The 25,922-nt window shown below is 40.9% G+C and overlaps 2 protein-coding genes across 19 annotated transcripts in view; one reads left to right on the top strand and one right to left on the bottom strand.

The window, feature by feature from the left end:
- LOC131920479 (mucin-4-like) overlaps positions 1 to 18,188 on the bottom strand; it is a 41,520-nt gene extending 23,332 nt beyond the window's left edge. Inside the window, exon 1 of one of the 3 annotated variants that reach the window (XM_059274820.1) lies at positions 18,056 to 18,188. The gene's annotated coding sequence lies outside the window, so the exon portion shown is untranslated. Of the gene's footprint in view, positions 1 to 1,812; positions 1,944 to 1,965; positions 2,073 to 18,055 lie in introns of those variants that run through there. The other 2 variants (XM_059274821.1, XM_059274822.1) reach the window with 2 other exon arrangements.
- The window catches only part of Mapk10 (mitogen-activated protein kinase 10), a 266,659-nt gene that overhangs the window by 224,248 nt on the left and 16,489 nt on the right, over positions 1 to 25,922 (top strand). For all 16 annotated transcript variants that reach the window (XM_059274830.1, XM_059274827.1, XM_059274829.1 and 13 more), the window contains one exon: positions 24,754 to 24,817. In XM_059274830.1, the coding sequence (XP_059130813.1) occupies positions 24,754 to 24,817 (64 nt within the window). The remainder of the gene's footprint in view (positions 1 to 24,753; positions 24,818 to 25,922) is intronic.

The following is a 25,922-nucleotide window of genomic DNA, read 5'->3' as shown; positions in this document are numbered from 1 at the left end:
TATCATAATACAAAAAAATTCATTCAGTTCAACTTTAAAAGTCCCCGTAGTCTACAACAGTCTTAATCTTGTTTCAAATTCGAAAGTCTTCTTCTGAGATGCATGGCAATCTCTTAACTGTGAAAATCAAAATCAAAAAGCAGATCATATACTTCCAACATATAATGGCACAGGATATACGTCATCATTCCAAGATGCAGGGAAGGGGTCATAGCAAGGAAATACTGGACCAAAGCAAGACCAAAAGCCAACTAGGAAAACTCTAAACTCTGCATCTCCATGTCTGATGTCAAAATGCTCTTCAGATCTCCAATTCTGTTCAGCTTTGTTGACTGCAACACACTTCTTTCTCTTGGACTGGTTCCATTCCCTGCTAGCAGCTCTCCTTGGCAGGTATCCCACGACTCTGACATCTCTAACTTCTTGGGCTCCCCAATGCAACTCAGGCTTCAAATTCACAGCTTCACACAATGGCCTCTCTAGGCCTCTATTCAGGGATATCTCTGACACATGCCTGGCCTCAGCAACTTTATTCCATAACTCTCTTCTTCTGTCTTTAACTCTAAACCCAGAATCCTGTGGCAGAAGCTGCCAAGTTCTGCTGCTTGCTGGGGCTTGGGACATGGCCCCTCTCATTCAATTACAATTCACCAGCTTTATGTCTTTTACTATCTAAGCTTGACTGTCTTGAAACTTGCTCTGTAGACCAGGCTGGCCTCAAACTCAAGAGATCTGTCAGCCTCTGCCTTCCCAGGGCTGGGATTAAAGGCTTGCCCCACCACCTGGCTCTAAGCTTTTCTTTAGATTCTTTTCACAAGCTGGAAACTTAGCTGGGTGGGATCTTGCCCCGAGGTCACCACTTTCTTTATCTCATTTCTTAATTCATTTCTCTCCTGAACACAGAATTTAGCTATGTTTCAGTTCTTGGTGCTCTTTTTTTTCTCAAAACTTTCATTTTGTAATTCCCTGCTCAGTTTGCTCCTTTTCTTTATCAATCTTCATTAGAGTTACCACAAGACAGAGTCTATACTAGGTTGTTTTGAGATTTCCTCTGCCAAAGGAATTAATCCAAAACTCTTTACTTTAGCCTCAGGCAGACTCTTCAGACAAGGGCAAAGGGTAGCCACTTTCTCCACCAAAATATCACAAGAATGATCTCTAGGCAACATACTAAAATGCTTCTCCTCTGAAACCTCTTGAGTGAGCCCCCTGTCGTTCAAATAACTCAGCACCACTGTCTTCCACGCTCCTGCTAGTATGGCCCATTAAGAAGTGCTTAAAGGATTTCACTGCTGTCCAAACCCAGAGTACCAAAGTCCAAATTTCTCCAAACAAACACATGGTCAGGCCTATCACAACAATACCCCAGTCCCTGGCACCAACTTCTGTCTTTGTTAGGGTTTTTATTGCTGTGAAGAGACATCATGACCATGGCAACACTTATAAAGAAATTATTTAATTGGCGTGGCTTGCTTATAGTTTCAGAGGTTCTGTCCATTATCATCATGATGGGGAGCATGGCAGAGTGCAGGCAGATGTGGTGCTGGAGTAGCTGAGCATCCTACATCTTGCAGGCAAAGGGAAGTTGACTATCACACTAAGGGAAGCTTGAGCAAGAGACCTCAAAGTCTGCCCCAACAGTGACACACTTTTTTCAACAAGGCCACACTTGCTAATAGTATCTCTCTCTTTCTGGCGCGGGGGGGGGGGGGGCATTTTCTTTAAAACCACCACACTGAGCTTGCTTATTCTTTTCCAAAACTAAAGACTAATTTGGAAACTGAAGTCGGCATGGGTGAAAAAGTAATTTACCTGTGCTACTGACACTGGGTCAGACAACCTGTGGGCATGTCTATGAGGTATTGTCTTCTTTCTTGATCAACATAGGAGGGCCCAGCCCACTGTGGGTAGCACCATTCCTTGGGCAGTAGTCCCACATTACAAGAAAGCCAGCTAAGCACGAACCTGGGGAGTAAACCAGCAAGCAGCATCCTTGAAGTTCATGTTTCAGTTCTTGCCCTGACTTCTTTTAGTGATAGACTGTAACCTGCAAGCTGAAATAAACCCTTCCCTCCCCTAAGTGATTTTTGGTCACAATGCTTGTCATAGCAACAAAATGAAACAAGAATGGAGACTAAGGGATCATTTAAAGAGTAATTCTGTGCTATAGGTAAGCAAATACCAACATTTAGGAGCAGCTATAAAGACATAAGACAAAGCATGATACAATAAGACCTAGACATGGGATTAGAATGGATAAAAGAATTAAGCAGAGGATCAGGAACAGAGTGGGAGAACAAGGAAAGAAATACCATGATAAATGAAGACACCATGGGAATAGGAAGAAGCAGAGTGCTAGAGAGGTCCCCAGAAATCCACAAAGATAATTCAACTGTAGACTACTGGCTATGGTCGAGAGAGTGCCTGAGCTGACCTGCTCTGGTGATTGGATGGCTGAACACCCTGGCTGTCATGAAAGAACCCTCATCCAGTGACTGATGGAAGCAGATGCAGAGATCCACGGCCGACCAGGCAGAGCTCCAGGAGTCCAATCAACGAGAGAGAGGAGGGATTATATGAGTGAGAGATATTGATACCATGATTGGAAAAAGCACAGGAACAAATAGCCAAACTAGTGGAAACACAGGAACTGTAAACCAATAGCTGAGGAGCCTCCATGGAACTGGACCAGGCCCTCTGGATAAGTGAGACAGTTGATTAGCTTGAACTATTTAGGAGGCCCCCAGGCAGTGAGACCGGGACCTGTCTTTGGTTCATGAGCCGGTTTTTTGGAACCTAGTGCCTATGCTGAGACACTTTGCTTAGCCTTGGTGTAGGGAGGAAGGGATTGGACCTGCCTCAACTGAATGTACCAGGCTCTGCTGACTCCCCAGGGGAGACCTTGCCTTGGAGGAAATGGGAATGGAGGATGGGTTGGGGGGGGGAGGCTGGGAGGTGGGAGGAGGGAGGACAGGGGAATCCGTGGTTGATATGTAAAATGAATAGAAAATCTCTTAATTAAAAAAAAAAAGAATTAAGCAGAGTCTTTGGCCAAAAGGCTTAGTGCACCAGAGTTTGTCAGAAATGGATGCAGCTATACCAATTAAATAATGTAGAGGAGGTCATGAAGACCAGCTGGGCAGTCAGGAGTGGCACACCCTGCTGGAGAGGCATTTAACTCTGAAGAACACTAAACAGTAGTCAAGCAAGGATGGTGTCAGAGTATAAATCACAAGCAGGTGCCCTTGGAGCAACCAGGATATTAGCAAAGATATGAATGTATCCCTAACCCAAGATCAAAGGGATGGTTTACTGGAGACCAGGGGTACTGGCTGTCCAATGGGAGCTAGAGTCAATCACACAGGGGTACTGGCTATCCAGAGTCAATGACATAGAGGAACATCCACTTGCTTCTAGAGAGAAGAGTCAGGAGAAATGCCCCGAGTTATCCTCACTATCTTCTGACTGTGACAGTTCTCCGTGACTGACAGATGAGCCTCAGATGTGCAGCTGGGAAAGGTTAGCCTCTGAGCCACAGAGCAGATCCAGGCAGGTAAGGGCAGCACCTGTGGGGCACCATGCCCACAGCCTGCGCATACCTAGTAATTTCTTGATTCACAACTCAGAAATCCCTGAGTAGAAGAGAAGTGACCAAACAGCTAGACACGTCCTTTGAAGGAGAAGATGGCTGAAGGTTAGAAACATGCACAAGGACCATGCCAGAAAGGTGGGGTAAGGGATTTTCTAATGAGTATTCAATTTCCTCAAGTATCTCATGGTTTCCTGTCAAGAATGTTGACTTGATAACCATGGTATCAAGAATGATTATCAATAGTGTCAGCGCGATAGCAGAAGAACATGTTCCTTTGGGGGATCCTACTGAATTGCTGCTACACCTTCTTTCCCTTGTATGTTGACGTCTCCCACTTGCTGTACAGGGCTCCTGGGAAGCCGTGTTGGACATGGGTGCATGGGGAGTGAAGGACTCGTCTGTTTTCATTTAGGCTGCTCATCACTTCTGCAGCTTGGCTGCCCAGGAGATAAAAGATACGGTCCTTCCTTCATCTTACTCCCCTCTTGCTGTTACTTCTTCCTTGTCTTTCCTTCGCTTCTTGACCTTTTCTCTTTCCATTAACTTCTGCATAGCAATTCACACAGGCCTTGGGAATACTTCAGCAGCTTAAGTCTTTGTACATTGGTTCTGCAAAGATGAACTGAGTTCAAAAGTCGTGTCTCTTTGTATCATAAACAATGGTGATTTGGTAGTGACTTTAAAAATGAAGAACCAAACCAGGCCTGATGACATATGGCTGTAATTCCAGCACTTGAGAGGCTGAAGTAGGGAGATTGCACAGAACTGGAGGCTAGCCTAGGTTGCATAGCAAGTACCCAGCCCGGGAGGGCTACTTAATAAGTCCTGACTCACAAAACAAAATGCACGAAAGAACAAGACTGTTCTGGGTAGGTTTCTGCTCAGTTAATAACTAATAGAAATTTTGATTGCATCGAAATATTCCATAACATATTATCTGCTGAAGACAGCTTTACAGATGCGGGTTATCTGTCTTACTTATTACTTCTTTAGTGCATGATTCCTGAATGAGAGAAGGACCTGTAATCACTGCCCCTCACGAATGTCAGTCATCTGTACAGTGAAAATCCTCGAACCCTCAACCAGATATGTATCAGTCACTGCATTATGACAAGCCCACTGTACTCATCTCTCTCTAGCTGTGACTCTTAAAACAGATATTTGACTCTGGATATAAAACAGCAACCTGACCAGATTTTAGCAGCTGAAGTGTATATATAATTGCTACATAGTCAAGCAGTTCTAAAGCTGTGCTGCCAAGGATTAAATGTACAGCTTTAAGACTCACCTATAGTTACTATGTGCTTCAAACAAAGTTCGCACAGTTGAGGATGGTGGTTGGAAACTATTCTCATTCATAATTATTGCTTACATTTAATCCCTTGAATAAAATTCACAGTAAAAGCTCACATGATTTTATTATGAACATCATGTTTTTTGTAGTATTAAAACTACTTGATGAATGATTTAATTTATATATGATTTCTACATTTACTCATGATGGCTTACTCACTATAACAACATTGTAAACAAAAGTGTTTAAAATATACACAATAATAAAGATCTTCAGTATATCCTGCTGCGCTCAATATGCATAAACTTGGGACTGGCCAGGAAAAACTGAGCCATAAGAGTCAACATATTTAATATTCAGACAACTCATCAGGAGTTGTTTGCTTCTTGGAGATATGTCCTGAATGAAATATGCATAAGCTTTCGCCAAGTATTTTATGATCTCTGCTTTAAACTAGTGAGTCTGAGTTTAGCACTGAGTGTTAAACATTAAGTATCCGGAAGGAGATGATTTAAACAAGTTATAAATGCAAAGCGCTTTCTGTACAGAAAGCCTCTCTCTCCCCCACTGGGGTAAAGGGATTGAAGTCTGTGCACTTGGCATTTCCACGGGTGAGCAATATTAAAAGGTGAAGGCCTGCCTTTGAGATGGTTTCTGAACGACTAATCCACCTAAGATCCAGAAACTACCATTCCCGCTTGATGACGCCTGCCTCAGAATGCAGGCACACACTTAAAAGAGTGATAAACAGCCTTTGTGTTTTCTATCTGTGTGCCCAGGAAGAAAGCAAATGCACCTGAAGTTTGTCACACACAGTTTCCTAGCAGCTCCCCAACACCAATCACTGTTCAGTGAAAAATAAACCACAGCACTTCAGCTCTTCAGGGACTGCCTGGATACTTTTCACAATTTTTATCAAAGAAAAAAAATCCCCATTTCACTAAAAGAAAACAGAAAACTAGTTTCTGCTTATGTTAAAAAGCCTTTTCTATTTCACTAGAAGACTGCCCAGCATCCCTCCCTGAGTACGACCTTATGTCTTAGTGAGGGTGTCTATTGCTGCAATGAAACACCATGACCAAAAAGTAAGTTGGGGAGGAAAGGGCTTATTCAGCTTACATTTCCACAGTACTATTCATCTTTGAAGGAAGTCAGGACAGGAACTCAAGCAGGACAGGAACCTGGAGGCAAAAGCTGATGCAGAGGTCATGAAGGGGTGCTGCTTAAGGGCTTACTCCCCATGGTTTGCTCAGCCTGCTTTCTTATGGAACCCAGGACCACCAGCCTAGGGATGGCACCACCCACCATGGGCTGGGCCCTCCCCCATCAATCACTAATTGAGAAAATGCTTTACAGCTGGATCTCATGGAGGCGTTTCCTCAGCTGAGGTTCCTTCCTCTCTGATGACTCTCTCTAGTTTGTGTCAAGTTGACATAAGCCTAGCCAGCACAGGTAACTACTTGTTTCTTACAGCTTTGTATGTGCGCCCACTCTATAAAGTCATAAAAACATGAGCCATGTTTATTACTGTGAATCTAAGTTTGGAAACCCCAGAATGCATTTTTTCTATATATTTACACCTAGACACACCACTACTCATAGAGAAAGCCTACCAATGGATGGGTTTCATTTCTGAAGAATAAGGTCCCACTTGCAGCTTTTGTGAAGAGAATTAGTTTCAGAGACATTTCTCAGATTGCTTTTGGAATTTCATGAAAATTAGATTAAAATTGTCTCCCATGTATTCAAAAGTAGATTAAAAAAAAAATTTAGATGGAGAGAAGGAATAATTTCCTGAAGTAGTCAACTGCTCAGTGTTCAGCTCCATAGTTCGTTATCATAATCATTATAAGTAAGTCTGAAAAATCGGTCTATTCACCAGTGCAGTCTGCATGCTGGTCAGGGATGGCCTTCTTTTACAGGATAGACGAGGGAGGGCATTGCAGATGGACTGGGAAGGCAGAGCACTGATTTCCTTCTCTCCTCTTTGCTGCACTTCAGTTCTGGTTTGCAGACTAAATGTTCCCAAGAATTCTCTTAAGTATGGTTTGTCCTGTTCTCGTGGAGCTTGTGAACTAACTGGCAGCATCTCTCTCAGCTGTTCCCTCCATCTGTCCCGACACAAGGCCTAGCTCATCTGAGTTCTTATTACAGAGTACAACGTGCTGTGAAAAACCCAGAGCATCGACATGGCAAGCTTAATCTGAGAGCTAGTTCAGTGCCATCTATCTGTCGTGGAAGACCCTTTTAGTGTGAGTTGAACCCTAAGTAGTTAGAATGTATACACATTCAGAATTAAGTGGGAAGAAACATGAGCACAACGAATGTGAATTTAATTACGTGCTTAATTATAGAAAGAGCACTTCATAGTTTGTAGCTCTCATTTACTTGGTAGAAGTTAAATCAATGTCTGTGATTCCTAATATTTGCCATTTACAGATTAAAAAAAAAACTCCATCTGTTCATGCCAATGTATTATTTTAGCAGCAAAATGTGAGCAGTTTACTAATTGCCTTTTAGAAAAAATATAACTTCACTGCGCGCTGTACTCCCAGGGTCTGGTGGTTCGAGGGAAGACGTCTTTGAATCACATTCCCGCTGTTTTGATACCATGCATTATGTCGCTGGGGGCTTGTCACAATGTTTGTTGTGGTGGACTTAGCCACCTGCTTTTAGGGGCTCCTTTCCCTCCATGACTTGTGAAAAGAATGTGCCCTTCACGCTTAGTTATCTCTGATTTTAGAAAATGCTCCTACTAAAGAGAAAACTTCAACTCAATTTTAATTTGCTGGCATACATAGAGTCTGCAGAATAGGTTAAAAAACTGACATAGTTGAGTGGTTCATTCTCAAAAACACATCTGCACTGTGTATAAAGATAGACATGCTAAGAGTCCATGCTAGGATTTTCCACAAGGCCCACATAGTAATCACAATTTGTAAGCTCTGGGTCGAAAAGCCACATTAGTTCTTGCCCAAGGCCAGTGTCCATCTGTAGAAGCCCTCCACAGGTTTGCTACTTGAAACATTTTCTTTGGCTCTTTGATTCAATGCAGTTTTGCTGAATACTGAAACTTTAAATATACCTTTCATTAAAAAAATACCCAAGTATTCACATTCCTATCTAAGGTATTCCCCATAGCAAGTACTCACTGCATCCCATGCTCATCAACGGGGTTGAACTGAGGGCTTCTGGACATCATTCTGAGGTCATATGGGTGTAATCATGTACCTATGGCTTTCTCGGCTTACAGTTCAGTCTTCATAAGATTTTTTGAGTGCCTTTACTCCAAACCTAGTTATTTATTATTTATTTAGTTTTATTTTTAATATTTTGGGGGTCAAACCCAGGGCCTTTTCTATGCTAGGTAAGCACTGAGCACTTAGCCTCCAGATTTAGTTCTGAAAAACTTCAAAGCATTGATCCAGTAGAAAAAGCTTATGTTTAGGGGCTTCAAAAATGATGATAATGTACTGTTAGAGTGAACTATTAGTCTAGGCATAACCAAGAAAGTTGCTTGCTTTTGTTAAGACTAGTTTTTTCTCCTGATTTACATATATATATGTTTGTTCATTTGAAAAGGTCTTACTATTTTAAGAGGTGGGACAAAGTAACTGCTATGTATATATACACTGGCCATAAAGATCTCTTTCTTTCTCTCTCCTCTCTCTCTCTCTCTCTCCCTGTAGGTATGTATAGCTTTAGGCATTTTTTAAATGGTCATTTTCTAAGAAATAGAAACTGACCTCACTGTTCTAGGGTTTCTCAGAGCTAAGTTGGTTCATGGCTTTATGGTGACATTCTGCAATAATGACGCAGGTTTCATGAGAGTGGAGGTTCAGCCTTCCTTGTGTCTTGCCGTGGGTTTTTCTCCTACATAAAGTTCTATGTCCTTTGTAGGGTCCACCTTTCCTTGCCATGTTTATCCCCAACAATTTCTGTTTGTTTCTGCTTTCTAAGGTATTGACTATATTGAGTGTTGCAACAGAAAGATGAAATAAATAAATGCAGGGCAAAACCACCCACAAAGCTGAGTTTTTGTTTTTTTTTTTTTTTGTTTTTTGTTTTTTGTTTTTTTTTTTTTTAACCAGAGATCAGACACCCCAGGCTAACCCACCAACCTGGCTAATCTCTTAAGGATAAGATATAAAATGAGACATTATATTCTAGAAGGGATGGGAAAGTAGAGACTCTAAGGATGCTGAAAACCAGTGTGTGTGATCATGTGAATAAAGGTGGTTATAAACACTAGAGACTATCGGTGTTGACCTTTTGAGCATCAAATGAAGACTATAGCAACCAAGTCAGAATGCCATTAGAAAGGCGGAAGTCTGCAAACTTGAGGTTTGCAGTTGGGAGAAGGCTCAGCAACAGGGGGTGGGGGTGGGGCTGGCGTGTTAAATCCTGGCAACCTGCAGCATCAGGGAAAAGACAGAATTTCAAAGTCGTTCCCACATGTAGAGCTGTAGCTTAGGCCCTGGGGCATGTTAGAAGTGAGAAGGTGGAATGGATACATCCAATGATGAGGCAGAATATTGAAAAGGTTAAACTTCCTTTTTACAAGTCTATTAAAAGTTGATGCTTTTTCACAGTGTGCACTATAATAAAATTATTATGTTCCTTTTTTAATGGCAAGGCAGTCGTAGGAATGATAAAAATCTCTTCCATAACTTGTTTCAGGTTTAATATCAAACTCCCAGTGTCCTTTATGGCCCACAATATCTTATGAAAGGGTATGGAACTTGTTGTCTACAAAAATATCTTTTATCCCCAAAGATTACCCCCAATTACTCCCTTGTGCATAATTCCAGGAAAGTATAGTTTCTGTCTTCATGTACATTGTGAAAATGGAGCCCTTCCACGTATTTCTTTTAAAAAGGGAGGGACACACAGTAACTACGCCTCAGGCAGAGGTCTAGAAAATCTATCATGAAAGCTGCTTTGGGCAGGCTTTAGCAGACAGCCATTTTGGTGTTTTTGCTTTGTGACATGGGTCGTAGAATGCTGTTCTCAGAGGGCAGAGGTCTGTCACAGCCCCTTTATCTGAGGCAGGCTTGCTGCATCACTTTGCAATTGCCATTTAATCACAAAGCAGGGTTGTTCCCAACTAGAATTCACACAAATACCTCCACAGAAAAATCTTAAATCCTGAGCTTAGCTACAGCTTAAACTAAAAGTGTGGATTGTCATCAGTTAATTTTAAAGATGTTTGCATCCATCCAAGTTTTCCCAATCCAAGTGTTCTAGGCATGCGGGAGGACTAACAGAAATACAGAGTAGGAAGCCACACTCCTAATGCAGGGTGATGGCAAAACACCACAGAAACCACTCAGGGCAAACAAGGAAAAGACCTGGACTCAGGTCACATGGTATCTATTGGTAATATGCACTCAATTCATTCACTGAAGTTTGTATTACATTTTAATTATGCACCACCAGTACTGGTAAATATTTCTATTGACAAAATAAGAAACTTCTTGCTGTTCAGAAGCTTATAGTGTGTACGCTCTATTGTTATATAAATGAGAAATTATAATGACCCTGGGACATTCCCTGTAAAGGGAATTAGAGGTGTGCAGAAGGGCAAAGGAATAACGAAGCCCATTCTTCAGTAGACAGCAGGGCTTTCAGGGGGAAAAAAACCCAGCTTCATCAGTACCAAATGATGAGCAGGAAGATGGAGGAGAATAGTAGAAGAATGGGCTTTAGAGGGAGGAAAACAGCCTTCTCCAAGCTAGTCAAGGAAGGAGACATGGCTGACCCTGGTGCACTGTACGTTGACTTGGTGTGGCCAGCCAGGAGAGGTGAGAAATGAGCTGAACACTTAGGCAGGGACCAGGGCAGAAAGCATTTCTAAGACATTCCCAGGGAGCACACCTGTGTTGAAGGCTGCTGAGCAATTGTGGTGATTTTAATCAGGGGTTACAATAACGGGGTTTATGTTTAAGCAGATCATTTTTATTCCAATTGGACAGCGATGGATATTAGCAGAAAGACGTTGAAAAAAACCAGCAAAGCGGTCGGTATAAGAGAAAGTGACAAATGGACGTTGGTGCACTGGGGATGGAGGGAGAATGAAACCCAGAGATGGCTGTGCTGTAACTGTCATTGCTAATCTCTATCCAAGAAATGTCCTGTCTAATAAAGTTTTAAGGGAAATATGTGAAAGCGCTCAATTAACTTTGAAAAGGTATGATGTGATTAGAGAGGTGTTTTTATGGATATAATTAAATATTTTAAATCCAGCTGTTTTAATCTATCAAACATAAGGGGAATGAAAATGGCTTTTATTTCTGTCATGATAATTAAAAAGCCCTCATAGACTTGTTTTCTTTCTAAATTAGTCCTCCGAATATCTCTCTACTGAGTGAAATGGCATGGCTTAAAGAAAATCCACCAGAAATGAAATGCCTTAAAAAAAAAAGAAAGAAAATGCAGAACATGGATAACACTTTACATTAGACTGTAGTTTGTTCTGATTATTGCGTTTAGTTTATTCTTCTTGAGACATAGCCTCCAGCTCTTTACCGTCATCCACTTACACATCCATATTTTAAATGAGGCTTTTTAATGATGCACGGAGGATAATATGGATTCCAGTGGGCACATTATCAACCAGAAATCATTCTTTGCCTTGAGGTGATTCTGTCATGCTGAAACCTTTCACCTCGAAAGCCCCCTTTCCTATATCACATACCTTAGACTTGGTATTTCTAGCAGCAACTTGAGGATAAACATGTTGTTGTAGTAATTTATATCACGTATTAGACTACTTGTGTTTTTTTTTTTTTTAGCAAAGTGGGGATTCAGAAAGATTAGTTGAATTACTGATACTTTTGAATTATTAGCATATTGACTACTTTATATTATTTTCCAGTGATGCTTTGATTCTCCATTGCTGTAACCAAAGACTTTGGTCAGTCACTACCTCTAGGCTACGGCTCTAGTTCTAGAGAAGATTAGAGTGTTTTCATACAGACACGCACCAGAAAGCTAAGGCTGGCAGCCGATACCCATGTAATTATGTCACCATCTTTTCAAAAGCTGCTGTCTCTTCACAAGGGTAGTATTTTAATAATTTATGTGCTGAAGGAATTTAAAATTGCAACAAATTTAGAATAACAATATTGTCCACTTTTTGTGAAGTCATCTTGTATGTTAACATCAAAGCCATCTTGTACCAATGCTTTCTGTGTAAGATGCTGGGGATGTTGGTTTGTTATAACCAGATCAGCAGCAGTCTTTATATCAGATTAAGAGAGTTCATTAACTCAGAACCTGGACCCATTCAGAGAAATCAGTGATGAAAAAAAAATAAAGATCTGGAATGAAAATAATTATGCATTCAACTTGCTAAACATTTGGGAATTAAAAAGCTGTTAAAGTTGATGTGAAAATCTGATATTTTCTTCTAAAGATGATAAAGTGTGTTCAAACTAGTCTTCCTTAGTGCAGCTTCTAACTGTGACTGTGGCCAGGATCTCTGGATCTACAGCCCATGCTCTGCACCCCTGATGCTTGTTGAGGAGCATGGTTCCCCGTTCCTTGTTATGTCTCAGGGCTGATGCGATATTGATTTGGGTATTGGTACAGAAACACTGAAGGCCCGCAGCCTCCTGCTCACTTTCCTTCTGCTCTGAGCCTGTAGCAGTGGTGTGGGTGACCCAGGCTTCAGTGGGCTGACTCAGCGGGTCTGTGTGTGGTGGGTTGACTTTCACACAGTTCTTTCTCTAGTGCCTGTACAGGTTTTGTAACGTCTTGCAGAGGCTGTCATGTTCTTTACACCAGCAGAAAGGTCTTCTAACAGGAGCTACTGCTTCTCTGAACTGTAAATGGATTCTCTCCTGACATCGTCCATACACCATTATTACATCACACACTGTGCTGAATGTACACTGTACTCATGCCTCTCTCCCACATCTGCTCCTTCAAGTTCCTCTGGAACAGAGCCTCAACCTTGTTATCTGTGTGCAGACAAAGTGACACCAGTAGCAGTGTGACAGCAGTATGATTTGTAAATGTCACTTGAATTCTGCTCCTCTGTGCTGTGCCCAGTCGAACGCTTCCCTATTTTCCCGGTCTCATCTGAGCCTTGTAAGAACTCTAGGAAAGGATGGATGTCCTCCAGGAATCTTGCTGTCTTATTAATAAAATCAAACCCGAGGCCAGTTATTGGGGTGAATACTGGAAGGTCAGAGAGGTAGAACAAGCCACAGCTAACCTCACCTGGCAAACTTCTCAGCTGGTCTTGTTTCCTCAGACTGGAAGCCTCTGTGTCCTCATATCCGAATGGCTCTCAGCTGAACTGTGCTTCTTGAAAGCCTGAAAGCTTAACCAGCCAGATGCTTCTAGTTTCTGGTCCTCACGCCTTATATACCTTCCTGCTTTCTACCACCACTCCCTGGGATTAAAGGCTTGCTTTCTGGGATTAAAGGCATGATGAGTCACCATGCCTATCTGTATCCTTGAACACATGGATTTCTGCCTCTGGAATGCTAGGATTAAAGGTGTGTGCTACCACTGCTTATCCTTTATGTTTAATATTGTGGCTGCTCTGTCTCTGACCCCAGATAAGTTTATTAGCATGCACAATATCTGGGGGAATACAATACCACATTTCCTCTCTTTTTGTCTAAAATTTAAAAAAAGCTTATAACTAATACAAGAAAAATTATATACAGTAAGTATATACAATATACACAGTCAAGATTACATTAATGATGTCTAGTCCATTAACATTTGACAGATTCAGATAAAAACTCCATTATATATATTAACAATGTCCAGTCCAGTAACATCTGATAAACTCAGACCAAAAAAAATTTTCATTACTTCTCTTATTTAAAACAAGTAGTTCCTTTTTAAAAGTATATTCCATAATCTCCCTTTTTATCTTATCAGCCTGGTTCTACAGAGTGAGTTCCAGGACAGGCACCAAAACTACACAGAGAAACCCTGTCTCGAAAAAAACAAACAAAAAGACAAAAAAAAAAAAAAAAAAAAAAAAGAAAGAAAAAGAAAGAAAGAGAAAGAAAAAAGAAAGAAAGAAAGAAAGACAGATGTCCTGCAGTTGGGCTTATGGAGTCATTTTCCCAGTTGAGGCTCCCTCTGCCCCCAATAACTCTAGCTTGTGTCAAGTTGACATAAAAATAGCCAACATAATGGGCAAGCAGTTTCAGGCTGTGAACATCAGGGACAAGGAAGCACCAGTTGCCAGTTATTGTGTGCCATGATCAATTGTTTGCACTTGGATCCGTGAGAAAGGCTTTGCTATCATGCTGAGCCTCACCTATGGGGCAGAGACATTGGAGGCCTTGAGATGGCCATGCTGGTGTCAACACTGCTCCCTGCAGTTGATACTATACATAGAACTAAAGATCAACCAAGAGAGATAGCACGGACCCTTTGGGACATTGCTCAACTACTTAAAATACAGTTTGGATCTTAGTAATCAGTTAAATATTTGTTAGTGAATAGTTTATATTAAACTGTAACCCCAGAGTCTCATGGATTTTAAAGGATGCCTTGACAAACATGTGGCTCCTATGCATAGCTATGTAAAACTTGGGTCTCTTTGTATGTTCAGCAGTTGGAATGTTAATTTTGCTAATTGACAGATTTTTTTCCCAAGTTTGGATGCATACATTCTGAGCATAGTAATTATTCCCACTTGGGAATATCTATTCTACACGATGTACAGAGCTACACAGCAGTAAGCAAAGCTGAAGAAAGGGGCATTCGTTGTTCTTTGTTATTTGTACCATAGTATACTGAAGAGTATATATTGAGTAATAAATAGTTCAAATTTTAAACACAATATAATAGAATTGCATAGAAAAACACTCCGTTTAGCAACATGCATTAGAGGAAGCTCCTTGGAGGGACTAATCTCTAAATACAAGTGTGAAGGATAATGGAAGTATTAAAGTAGAGAAGACAGGCAGAAGTCAGGACATATACACTCATTGCAAGAGAGAAGAGGTGAGGAGAATTGCAAACCTCCAGGTTAACTGAATGGAGACAGATGAGAAAGTAGGTTGGGCTGGAAGCAGGAGCCAGAAAAGGAAACAGCGCTGTGGACCCTGCACCCTCTCCCCAGTGAGAGAAGCTGGAGAACACCATTCAGTTTTAAACTTTCAACAAGTCATTTTCTTTGCAAAGCAGAACTTCAGTGGAAGACAGGCAGATGGAAGGCAAGAAGATGCAGCTGTAGTAACAGATTAGAACTAACGAAAGCCTGAGGGTAGACATAGGAAGACAGCTCAAGACATGTTTACATACTTACCATTGGTCTTAGATACTTTTCTATGACTGTGATAAAATGCCAAGGCAGCCAGGCATTATGGTTCACATCTTTAATTCTAATGCCAGGGAGGCAGAAGAAGTCAGATCTCTGAGTCTGAGGTTAGCCTGGTCTACAGAGCGAGTTCTAGAATAGACAGGGCAATGCAGAGAAACCCTGTCTCTAAAACCAGACTAAACCAAACCAAACCAAAACTAACTAAACCAAACCAAACTAAAACACTAAGAGAAATTACAGAAGGAAGAGGGATGGAGCCCATCAGCATCATAGTGAGGAACGTGGCAGAGGACAGGTATGGCACTGGAGAAGCAGTGAGAACCCAAATCTCAATCCACAAACAGAAAGCAAGGATCACCTTGGGATGTCGTGAGTCTTTTGAATCCTTCAAGCATACCCATGCTGACATACCTTCTCCAATAAGACCAAACTTCCTAGTCTTTCTCAAATAGTTCTACTAACTGGGGACCAAGTATTCAAGCATGAATACAAGGGCCATTTTCATTCAAACCACCACACCATGTGATTCTGATGCACAGCTGAGATTCAGGACTCTGCTCTGATCTCTTATGCAGGAATAAAACAAATTCTGCCCTTTGCCTAGGTAACAAGCCTTTTTTAGTCTGAACTATGTGTAATAACTTACAGGAGTTTTAAATTATATTGACGCTCCAGGAGGTGGAATTCTGGGATGACTAACATGTAGCAGTTGGTTCATAAATATGTGTGAAATAAATGAATGAAGAACAGATGGATGGTGTGGGCAAGTGTGGTTGGCAGTGCAAGTCTGAGTGTTTTCAGGTAAAGAATCAGAAAAAGATTTAATGGGGGCAGTAAAGACAATCTCCGTTTCTTATACATGACTAAGCTTTTTGATAGGAAAATAGAATCAATTTCTAAGCTGTCTTACTTAAGGTCTCTATTGCTGTGAAGAGACACCATGACCATGGCCACTCTTATAAAGGAAAACATTTAATTGGGGTGATGGCTTAGAGTTTCAGAGATCTAATTCATTATCATCATGGTGGGGGGCATGGTAGCTGGGAGTATGGCAGAGTGCAGGCAGAAATGGTGCTGGCTACATCTTGCTCAGAAGGCGACAGGAAGTGGTCTGAGACACTGGTGGTATCTTGAGCATATATGACACTCAAAGACTGCCTCCGCAGTGGCACACTTCCTCCAACAATACCACAACTCTTCCAACAAGGCCACACCTCCCATTAGTGCTACTCCCTTTCGGGGCCATTTTCTTTCAAACCATCACACTGACTTCTGAAAAAAAAAAAAAAAAGCCTGCAGAATAAAAAGTAGGAAAAAAGAACTTGACTTCTTCCAGACTTCTAGGGCATTGTCCCATGAAGCTAACTACATTCAGTTCACACCATAATTAATATATGCCTTGCTGGCTTTTGAAGGGTCCCCTGATCATTTAGTGCTGTGATGTCTCCCAGCAATGACTGCTTGCTTTCTTAATATGAAACCCTTTAGGAAACACAGTACACTTCACAATGACGTTTTCAACAGAAGTTTGTTGATATACCCCGTAGTGAGCATTTAGAATTAGTTTTCTCTTTAGTAAAGTAAGATGTAAAATGATTTCATTGCAAACCAAGTGGCTGGCACAAGGACACCATTCAAGCCCCACCGCCGTGCTGGTCGGGATCCCACATCTGATCCATTTCCCCCATGTCCCTTCTAGGGAATCTGTGGTTGAGTGATTTAGAAGTCCCCTTTGCCTTCTCTGCTGGAAGGCTGCCCTTGGCTACAGGGTACAGATATCATGTTCACTGATCTTCCTGTACAGTGACCATTTCAGTCTACCAAGACGTACAGTCCACTGAAGGCTGTCATGTGTTTTCCTTAGTATCGGTATACCCAAGGGACACCTAGGTGAACTTGATTTTATAACTGTGTGAACAGAGATGAGAAAAGTGTCATGAATCACAGCTATGCAGTCTTACCATTGGGTGAGTTTGTAAGCACTCCTTCCTTGGAGCAATTGCATAAGAACCTCTAGCCTAGTGCCTGGGCGTTGGCATGCTCCCAGGTAATCCGAACACACAGCCACGGCAGAGAAAGCTTGCCTTAGGACTAGTTGATGAAAACAATAAAGCGGGAGTGTTTTCCCTGCTGTGTCCTCTTTTCTACAGCCATAAGGTGGCAGCAGCATACATAGCACAATGACTATGCTGGGCCTGGTCTGCAGTAGACACTGAACTTGAATCTGTAATTGTAATTAACAGCATTTGGAGGCCCCCATCCAGCTGAAAATAGTATTAACCTTGTCCCATAGCATTCTATGTTGATTTATTTGCCTAATAAAACTTTATTGAATACGTATTTATTTTAACAAGTTAAACAGAGAGGAATCATATCATTAACCCAGAGTTGGTGAAAGGCCAAAAATACCATGAAATTTATATTCAAATAGGTGTGGGTTAAAACATTGCTGCCTCTGATGACTGACAGGATGTCTGATCTTCGTGTTTCACATGAACATCTAGATAAGAGGGTTGGCAGAAAGGCTAGTAAAGCACTGTGTGAAAGTCAGCTTCTTGGAAATGCTAACAGGATGATGAAGATGTTGAGGAGAAAACTGATGATAGAGTCAATTACAGAAAGCCCAGACAAAAACTAGGACAGCACTCTGGATGGTAGTATTTGTTTCTGGATTTGGGTCTCTTCTGTGCGTTCCCTACCAGTTTATGCAGAATGTTATTTAATACCTCAGCATACTCCATCTGTTCTCATTTCAAAGAACAAAGTCAATACTAACTTCGAACAGCTATATTCTGCCCTTAACTGGCGATGTCATGACCTTTATACTCACGCTTCTACTGAAGGTAGTCCTTGTTCAATGATAAATTACCTGTTTCATTTCTCGGGCTTTGAAGCTGCCTTCTCCAAAAGTGCTAGGGGCTTCCATGTGGCAAGATCAAGGAGAACAGGCCCCTCGCATATCTGTTCTCGGTGCTATCGAGGACAAGATTCTTCTATTGTGACACCTCTTCCCCTTGGTGTCCATGGTGACAACACATTCTCCACATTCCGGGGTTTTCTCTTTCCTTAGACTATGTGTGCAGCTCTTTCCTTTCAGCTCTGTTTTCTTTCCTCCCCTGAGAACATATCTTCCACTTGGCCCTTTTCATATATGTTGGCTTGTATAGCTCCTCAGAGTTCCAGATCTCTGAATCAGTTACTGGGGTTATGACTGCCCTTTCAAGAGTAGCATCTTGAGTACTGATGTGAGTTAATCCACCCACACAGTTTCCTCCTCTTCTCAGCCTGTCCACCTCAAGCCACAATCCAGCAGCTGTCAGGAGTCATTCGGTGCTTCTCTCTCATCTCCTTCATATCCAGGCCATGGGGTGCACTAGTTCTTCGGCATCCCTCCCAACACTAAGTCAAATCAAACCAAACATCTTAGAGGAAAACTGACCCTGAGCTTGTCATTTCTTGCCTGGTGTTCATTCCCTGATGGCACAGTCTTTCACTGGAATGAAAAAAAAGTGCTTACAAGGGACGTCCCTAGCCTTTAGAGCTCCGTAGTGACCCTCTTCTATTCTGCGATGCCCTAAGACCACTGCTGCAAGTGGTCCCTCCCACCTGAGTCCCTCTCGGGACTTGCTCTAGGAACACAGTGTAAGACGCTTAAGAAGAGCTCATTGGATTGGCTGTCAGGCATATACTTACTACTCCCAACCTAGGGGCACTGGCCTATTTGAAAAGTTTGCACATCTACTGTGTGTGGTGGAATATGTCTTTATTATGAAATGTTAACAGGACTAGTTGACACACTTTCACCTCATATGCTCATATCATTTTGTGTGGTGAGAGCACTTATGGTTTCTTTGCTGATCTCAAGAATACAATACATGGTTGTTGACTGTAGTCACAATGTTGCCTCCAACTTTTCCCTATGACGTATTTTATGCTTTGACAGCATACTTAAATGTTACGGACTAACACATTCTTTTCCAGCTTAACAACACTTTTCTTCTTGTAAAACATTTATGATAGTGATGGACTCCTAAAGCTTTTGATTGTCTAAACTGGTTTGATCCTTCTTTATTTCTTAAGGACATCTGCCGGCTATAGTATATGATTGGTAGGTTTTTCTTTCTTTCTTGTTTACTGTTTTTATTTTTAAGATTAATGTAATTACAACTTTTCTCCCTTTCTGTTCCTCCCTCCAAACCTCCTACACATCCTTTCTTGTTCTCTTTCAAATTCATGACTTCTTATTTCATTGTTATTGCGTGCATATGTATGTATATAAATATATATTCTTAAATATAACTCTCTTTTTTTCTTCCTTTCTTAAAATACCTTTCTTATTTAAAAATTTTCAACAAGACATGCATTTTTAGTAATAAACTGCCAAGCTTTGTAAGAGGAAAACAAAGCATGTTTCAATTTAGTAGGATATCATTTACTTTGCGATACCTCTTAACTTAATACCGGATGCACATACATGCTGCTATAAGTCTTTTATTGACATATTTTGAAGGGCAGAGGTAAAGAGAAAGCTGGAGAAGCCTGATTAGGACAACAGGCTGGAGGCGAACACCAACAGTTGGACGATTTTTGTATAGGTCAGGACATGACCATTATAGAAGAAAATGTCAAAATGTCAGATTCAAAGCTGGATATCCTGTTATCCCAAAATGCATAAAAGGAAGAACTTTGCTCAGCTTAGGTTTCCTGTTGCTGTTTCTCATCTGCTGTAAGAGTCGGTGGAGAAGTATTGATGTCCAAGATACTCTGACAGAAAGCATTTAGGAATCTAAGTGTTGACCATTGTGTGATGGTTTCCAGATGTCACATGTGAACTAACAGACAGAACACTGGGACAGAAATTAGAAATCAGAGTTGCAGGCTAAATCTTGTCCTAATTAAAATATTTTGTAAGTGTGAAATTATCCAATTTAATATTTCTGGAACTCATAAGGATTCATTCACTCTGTCTTTTCCTGTGGGAAACTTTAAGATTTATCCATGGCTTTGTTCTAATTACCTCTCTCTCTGATCATGAAAAACATGACTTTTTCTCTCTGTGTTTCTGTATTTTCATTTGCAAATTGACTCAAGGTGGTTCTGGGCACTCACCAAACTATCTTCGGTAACTTATGTGAAACCACCCAAACCAGTTGTTTAGAAGATAAGCACAGAATGAATCGACACATGAAGCTCAACAGAGAAGTTCTGTTTAAAAATGTGGGACACAATGAAGTGAGAAGAAAGAGAAGATTTCCTCTTGTGGTGGTGAACTGGAGAATGAGAAGGTGGTGGTTAGAGAGATCCCTTCAGTAAAGAGTGGCTCCCGCCAGTAAGCACAGCACAGAATAACAAGTGGCGATGTGCTCCTCCACCCCTGGTGTGTGTGGAGACCCGCACTCTCCTACACTATTTCTTCCAAGAGCTAAATCTTATATCCTTTTAAAAAAAGGTTTATTCACTGAACTCGAGCCCTTTGGAAGAGCAGTTATCACTCAGAACCTCTGACTTAGTCACCTCCCCAATTCTGAGTTTTACGTTCTGAAAAGTTGAAAAATTGGAAGAAAATGCTGCCATGCTTTCTTGGAGAACCAAAACTTATAGATGTAATAGTTTAAACCTGAGTTATGGGAAAATATCAAAATGCAAAATCATTCATTTATCTTTAATTTGTCATGCAATTATAGATCTCAGATCTCTAACACAGCGTCTCACAACACCATTTATCTCCCAGTTCATCATCTTAACATAGTGAGGGTAGCAAAGTGCCCTAGTAACTAAAAGGATATGAGCATTCTTTGGGGCAAAGTGGGAAATGTGGTTACCACATTGGCTATGTGTCTATGCTCTTCTAAACTATAATTTATTTTAGAATTAACTCCATTTTGTCTGGATAATTATTTACACTTGGATTTTAATAAAAATTATATCATTAATTAGTCATTTGACTTCAAGTTATATATTTGAAAATTCACCACAGTTTCTCGATTCTGAGGATTGTTAAGGTGTGTAGAAGCAGCCTAGACAATTATGGCTTCTCAGAAAATGAAGGAGCTTAATCCTAACTAGAAAGATAATAATGATCTTCATTTATTAACCTCTCAAAGATAATTGAGAGAGTATAAGTAAGACCTGTATGTGTTCCCCTGTCACACTTATCCCCTTTTCTTTTGGTCATATACAGTATCAATATTGGTACTGAAGATATTTCATTATATTTTCCAACCTTTTAGATGCTGTCTCAAATTTAATTAGATCTTTCTGTATATTGTAGCAGTTTTGAAGAATGAAAAACTCTCTAAATGTGAGATCATTGAGTTTGGCAGTCAAATAATTCCAGTTTGAAGTATCATTTTTAAGTATAGTCTGGTACATGTTCAGCACCAGTCTTAGCTTCTTGTCTTGTTGATAAGATAAAATATTCTGACAGAAGCAATTTAAGCATTTATTCTGGCTTCTAGTTCAAAGGTACAGTCCATCATGGAGGGAGGTCAAGGTGCAGGGAGCCTGAACAAGCTTGGTATGTTATATTCACTCTCAGGACCAGGGACCGGTGGATACATGCTAATATTCAGCTTTCTTTCTTCATTTGCTACAGGCCAGGACCCCCTGCCCAGGAGAAGGTCCTACCCACAATTAAGATGGGTCTTTCTCTTCAAAATAATTCCCTCCAGACATGCAAAGATGCCCACCACCCCAGGAGAGTCTAGGTCCTGTCAAGTTGACAATTAACACTAGCTGTCACACAACCTAAGCTTTTTATTGAATAAATGAATTTAATAGGTTAATAAATGGATGATAATATTTACTAACTCATGGTGAAGGTGTGATTCTCTACAATGTTGCCATGTTTCTTTGCCCTTGTCCCTTATTTCTTTTTATATATAGGATTTTCCCTACCGATGGAAAATCCTTCCCACTTACTAAGGTTGAGAAAGAGAATACCTCACTAACCAAACACCGAACATTCCCTCTGCAAGTGAAGGCAGGGTTGCTAGGGAACATCACGTGGTAACAACTGTTTCCTAAGCACGAGTGGATGAGTACGCGGGGTATGACTCTACTGTCTTCAGATTGTTGCCAAGAACTCTTTTATACTGTCATTTAGGTGACATGTTTGTGTGAATGCACCCTTCCACTATAGGTAACATCTGCTTCTTCTCTTCAGGAAAACCTCAAATCAAAATAAAAACCTAGACTTTAAAAAAAAAAAGCAAAACAAAAAACCAGAGGACCCTTATGTTAGGATGGTAACCACAAACACAAAGGTTTCCAACATCGCTCTTGGTTTATTGAAAGCAAAGATCCTAGACTTAGTGTTTTGCTTCCCTCTGTAGTCTGTGGTTAGAGTCTGTGCTTAGTGCTTTGGACACCAGTAACATCTGCATGCTGAAGCGCCAAGAAAAGCCTCCTCAAAATAGCTTTGTTGCAGAAAATGACATTTATGAACTTTGGCAGGAGCTATACTCTTAAGTCATGTTCAATTTTGAAACTTGTATGGAAAAATCTCCTCTGTGGGGAGGCCAGCCACACAGCATCCTGAGCGCCGTCTTTTTTGAGAGGAAGGAGGAGGGCCAGCAAAGCACAAAGGTCTGAGCATTGCTGTCCTGCAGGCCTAATACTGCCTCACATTCTCAGGGAGAGGACAGCAGACAAGCTGCCGTGTGGCAAAATCTCTCTTCAAATCCAGACTCTGCTCTGCTGAGCTGAGTTTAGAACAGTCTCATATATATTCAAAAATGGCTCCCGTTTTGCCTCCTTTTTCCAGGAAATCAATGTATTCCTTTGTAAGTCCTTTATAGCTTGAAGGAGGAGACAGTCCTCCAGGCAGCCCCAGTGCAGCGCTGATTCTCCAGTCCCTCCACTGTGCACAGTCAGTGTTTAGGGGCTCTCGCTGGGGTTCTGGGGTGGAGCCAAGCCTCCCTTTACTTCACTGTCTATGTGCTGACTACTGAGTAGCACTGCTCCGCTGGCTGTATCTGAATAAAGTTGGCTCTGGTTGTGGCTTCCGGGCCAATGAATCTAGCACAGAAACAAGAATGTGTGAGAAAATCTTTTTATTTTTTATTTTTTTTATTCATTTTACATACCAACCACAGACCCCCCCTTTCATTCCTCCTCCCTCACCCTCTCCCCACACCGTCTCCTCCTCCAAAAGGGTAAGTTATCCCATAAGGGGACAGCTAAACCTGGTACATTTAGTTGAGGCAGGACCAAGCCCTTCCCCCCTGCATCAAGGGTGAGCAAGGTGTCCGACCATAGGTAATGAGATCCAGAAAGCAGCTCATGCACCAGGGATAGATCCTGATCACACCGCCTGGGGCCCCTCAAACAGACCCTACACAACTGTCTCCCATGTGCAGAGGGTCTGGTCCACTCCCATGCAGGTTCCACAGCTGTCGGTCTAATGTTCATGAGTTCATATGAGCTTGATTCAGTTGTCTCTGTAGATTTCCCCATCATGATCTTGACACTTCCCCCCCTGGTTCATATATTCTTAATGAAAACCTTCCTTATAAGGACACTTTTTTTTTTTTTTTGAAATCCATCTTCTAATAGGTGGGAGTTCCTCTGATTCTGTAACTTTTTTAGTTTCTCAAAAAACTATTGCTTTTAGAGTACTGATCAAAAATGGATTCTAGGCCTCCTCATCTCTTAGTAACAGAGACGCTGTAATTCCTGCCTATACTGGTCTGTGCTGGCTATCGTATTTCCTCTTGCTCACTTCATCCACTTTGTGCTCATGTGCTCTTCCAAGACTTGTTTGCCTTTCTGTGTTATGTCACTTAAGTTAGAGCTTTCTAGTTAATGTGGCAGATGTCCCCAAGTCCGCATATTAGGAACAAGAGGTCAGACAGGTTATATGAAGACCGCCATCCTGGGAAGTGTATGACCGTGGAAACTTCCTGTTGTAATTGAACTCCATACAGGAAGAATCAGGTGACTGTATTAAGTCAGTCTCCTCAGGGAGTGCAACCCAGGGGCCACTCAGGGGATCCAGGTGACCCCATTCTATAGTAAAGTAGAAATTGCTTCTGCCGGAGGGGAGTGAGTAAATCCATTTCAATACAGGGTGCGAGGCTAAATCTAAAGTATGTAATAATGTTTCAAGTAAAATAAAAGGTTAATTTAATACAAATCATTCTTTGAGTGGGAACTTGTACTGTTTTACTGGGTGTAGATTCTTTAGAATAGGTTAAAAACGAAACAAGGTCTGTCCATCTGGGAGAGTTTCTGCACAGATTGTGTGAGCAGAGAACACTGACTCAGGGTCTTTGCCACCAAACATGCAGTCCAGCCACTGTCCCTCTGTGGGACTAGAGATGAAGGCACTGGGAAGTGGGACTTTAAGATAGGAGTTCTGCTGTCTTATTAGTGAGCAATATGTAAGGAACTCTTCCACAAGATTTGGGGGAAATTTAACATTTAAACTACTATTTATTCCCCAAAACTGATATAAGGGTACCATCTCCATCCAAATCAAAGAGTGGCAAGGCATTTTCACAAATTATGAGAGTACAGTTGTGTTTGGATTGGTTGTCATAAAAAATGTGTGTGTTTGTTCCACAGCCTCCTCCTCAGATATATGATAAACAGCTGGATGAGAGGGAGCACACCATTGAAGAATGGAAAGGTGACTGTGCTGTGCTTATATGTACATTTTGCTTTCCTGGAAGTTAGAGTATAGAAACTGTCCTGTTAGGCCTTGTAGTCAATACAAAGAAAGTATCTACAGCTTCCTCCTGTACAATACTTCATTAAAAAGTGACGTTTCAGTGCCTTGTTATGGGGCTGGTGTGGGAGCTCAGTGTGTGTCCAGTATATACAAGGTCTGAGTTTAGTCTCCAGTGCCACAATAAGTGAATGAAATACAAATGAGAATGCAATTATTTTGAAATTTCCTAAAGTTTATCTGTCTTTTATATTAATAGAAAAATTCTATTTGCTTAAGACTAAAAAGAATTTAATTATGGACACCTTTGCAAAATAGTGTTGATTGCCAGTGTTTGTCACAGGGTCAAGCTTCATTTTAATACTTAAAAATTAAACTCCTATGTTTGCATATAAAATTAAAATTAAGTTTGATAGCTAGAGTGATAGATCAGTGGAGAGAGTACTAATCCTGAAAATCCTCATTTAATCCCTGAACCCACACATGGAAGGAAAGTGCCAACTTCCTTATACTATCCCCAGACTGTGCCTCCCCTCTCCAAATAAACAAAATATAATCTAAAAGGGAGTTTGAAATATATTTTGAGTTTTAAAAAGTAAACATAGTTAACACATAAATTAATCTACAAAATTTACGGGATTTGAGAGTTAACATAGAAGATATATGAACCCCAGAGGCTCATTCCTCGCCTAAATAAAAATGAATGAGTGAGTGCATCAATCTATTTTTTCAGCAAAATTTCTCCAAACTCATACTGTAACTTCAAAATTATACAGAGGAAGAAACAAAAAGAAAAAAGAGCTAAACCTACAAAGAACTGTTAAACTAATATAATTAACTACAGAGGAGAATGAATTTAAGGAATCCAAATACAGATGGTGTCACTTGGTCAAATTAAAATGAGCCAGAACAAAAAAGGAAGGAAATTTTGAGCGACTTTTAAAGAATTCATTATATAAGTTGGGAAAAGGAAAATACCAGATGGAGGAGACAGGGAGAAACCAGTGTTAGAAATAAGCAGAGTGTTATAAAGAGATTCCACTGGTCATGTGGGTGACCATGTCAT

Source organism: Peromyscus eremicus, chromosome 10, assembly GCF_949786415.1.
Source record: "Peromyscus eremicus chromosome 10, PerEre_H2_v1, whole genome shotgun sequence".
In the NCBI taxonomy this organism is placed as follows: Eukaryota; Metazoa; Chordata; class Mammalia; order Rodentia; family Cricetidae; genus Peromyscus; species Peromyscus eremicus.
The sequence above is the reverse complement of the archived record's forward strand: the minus strand, read 5'-3'. Positions and strand labels throughout refer to the sequence as shown.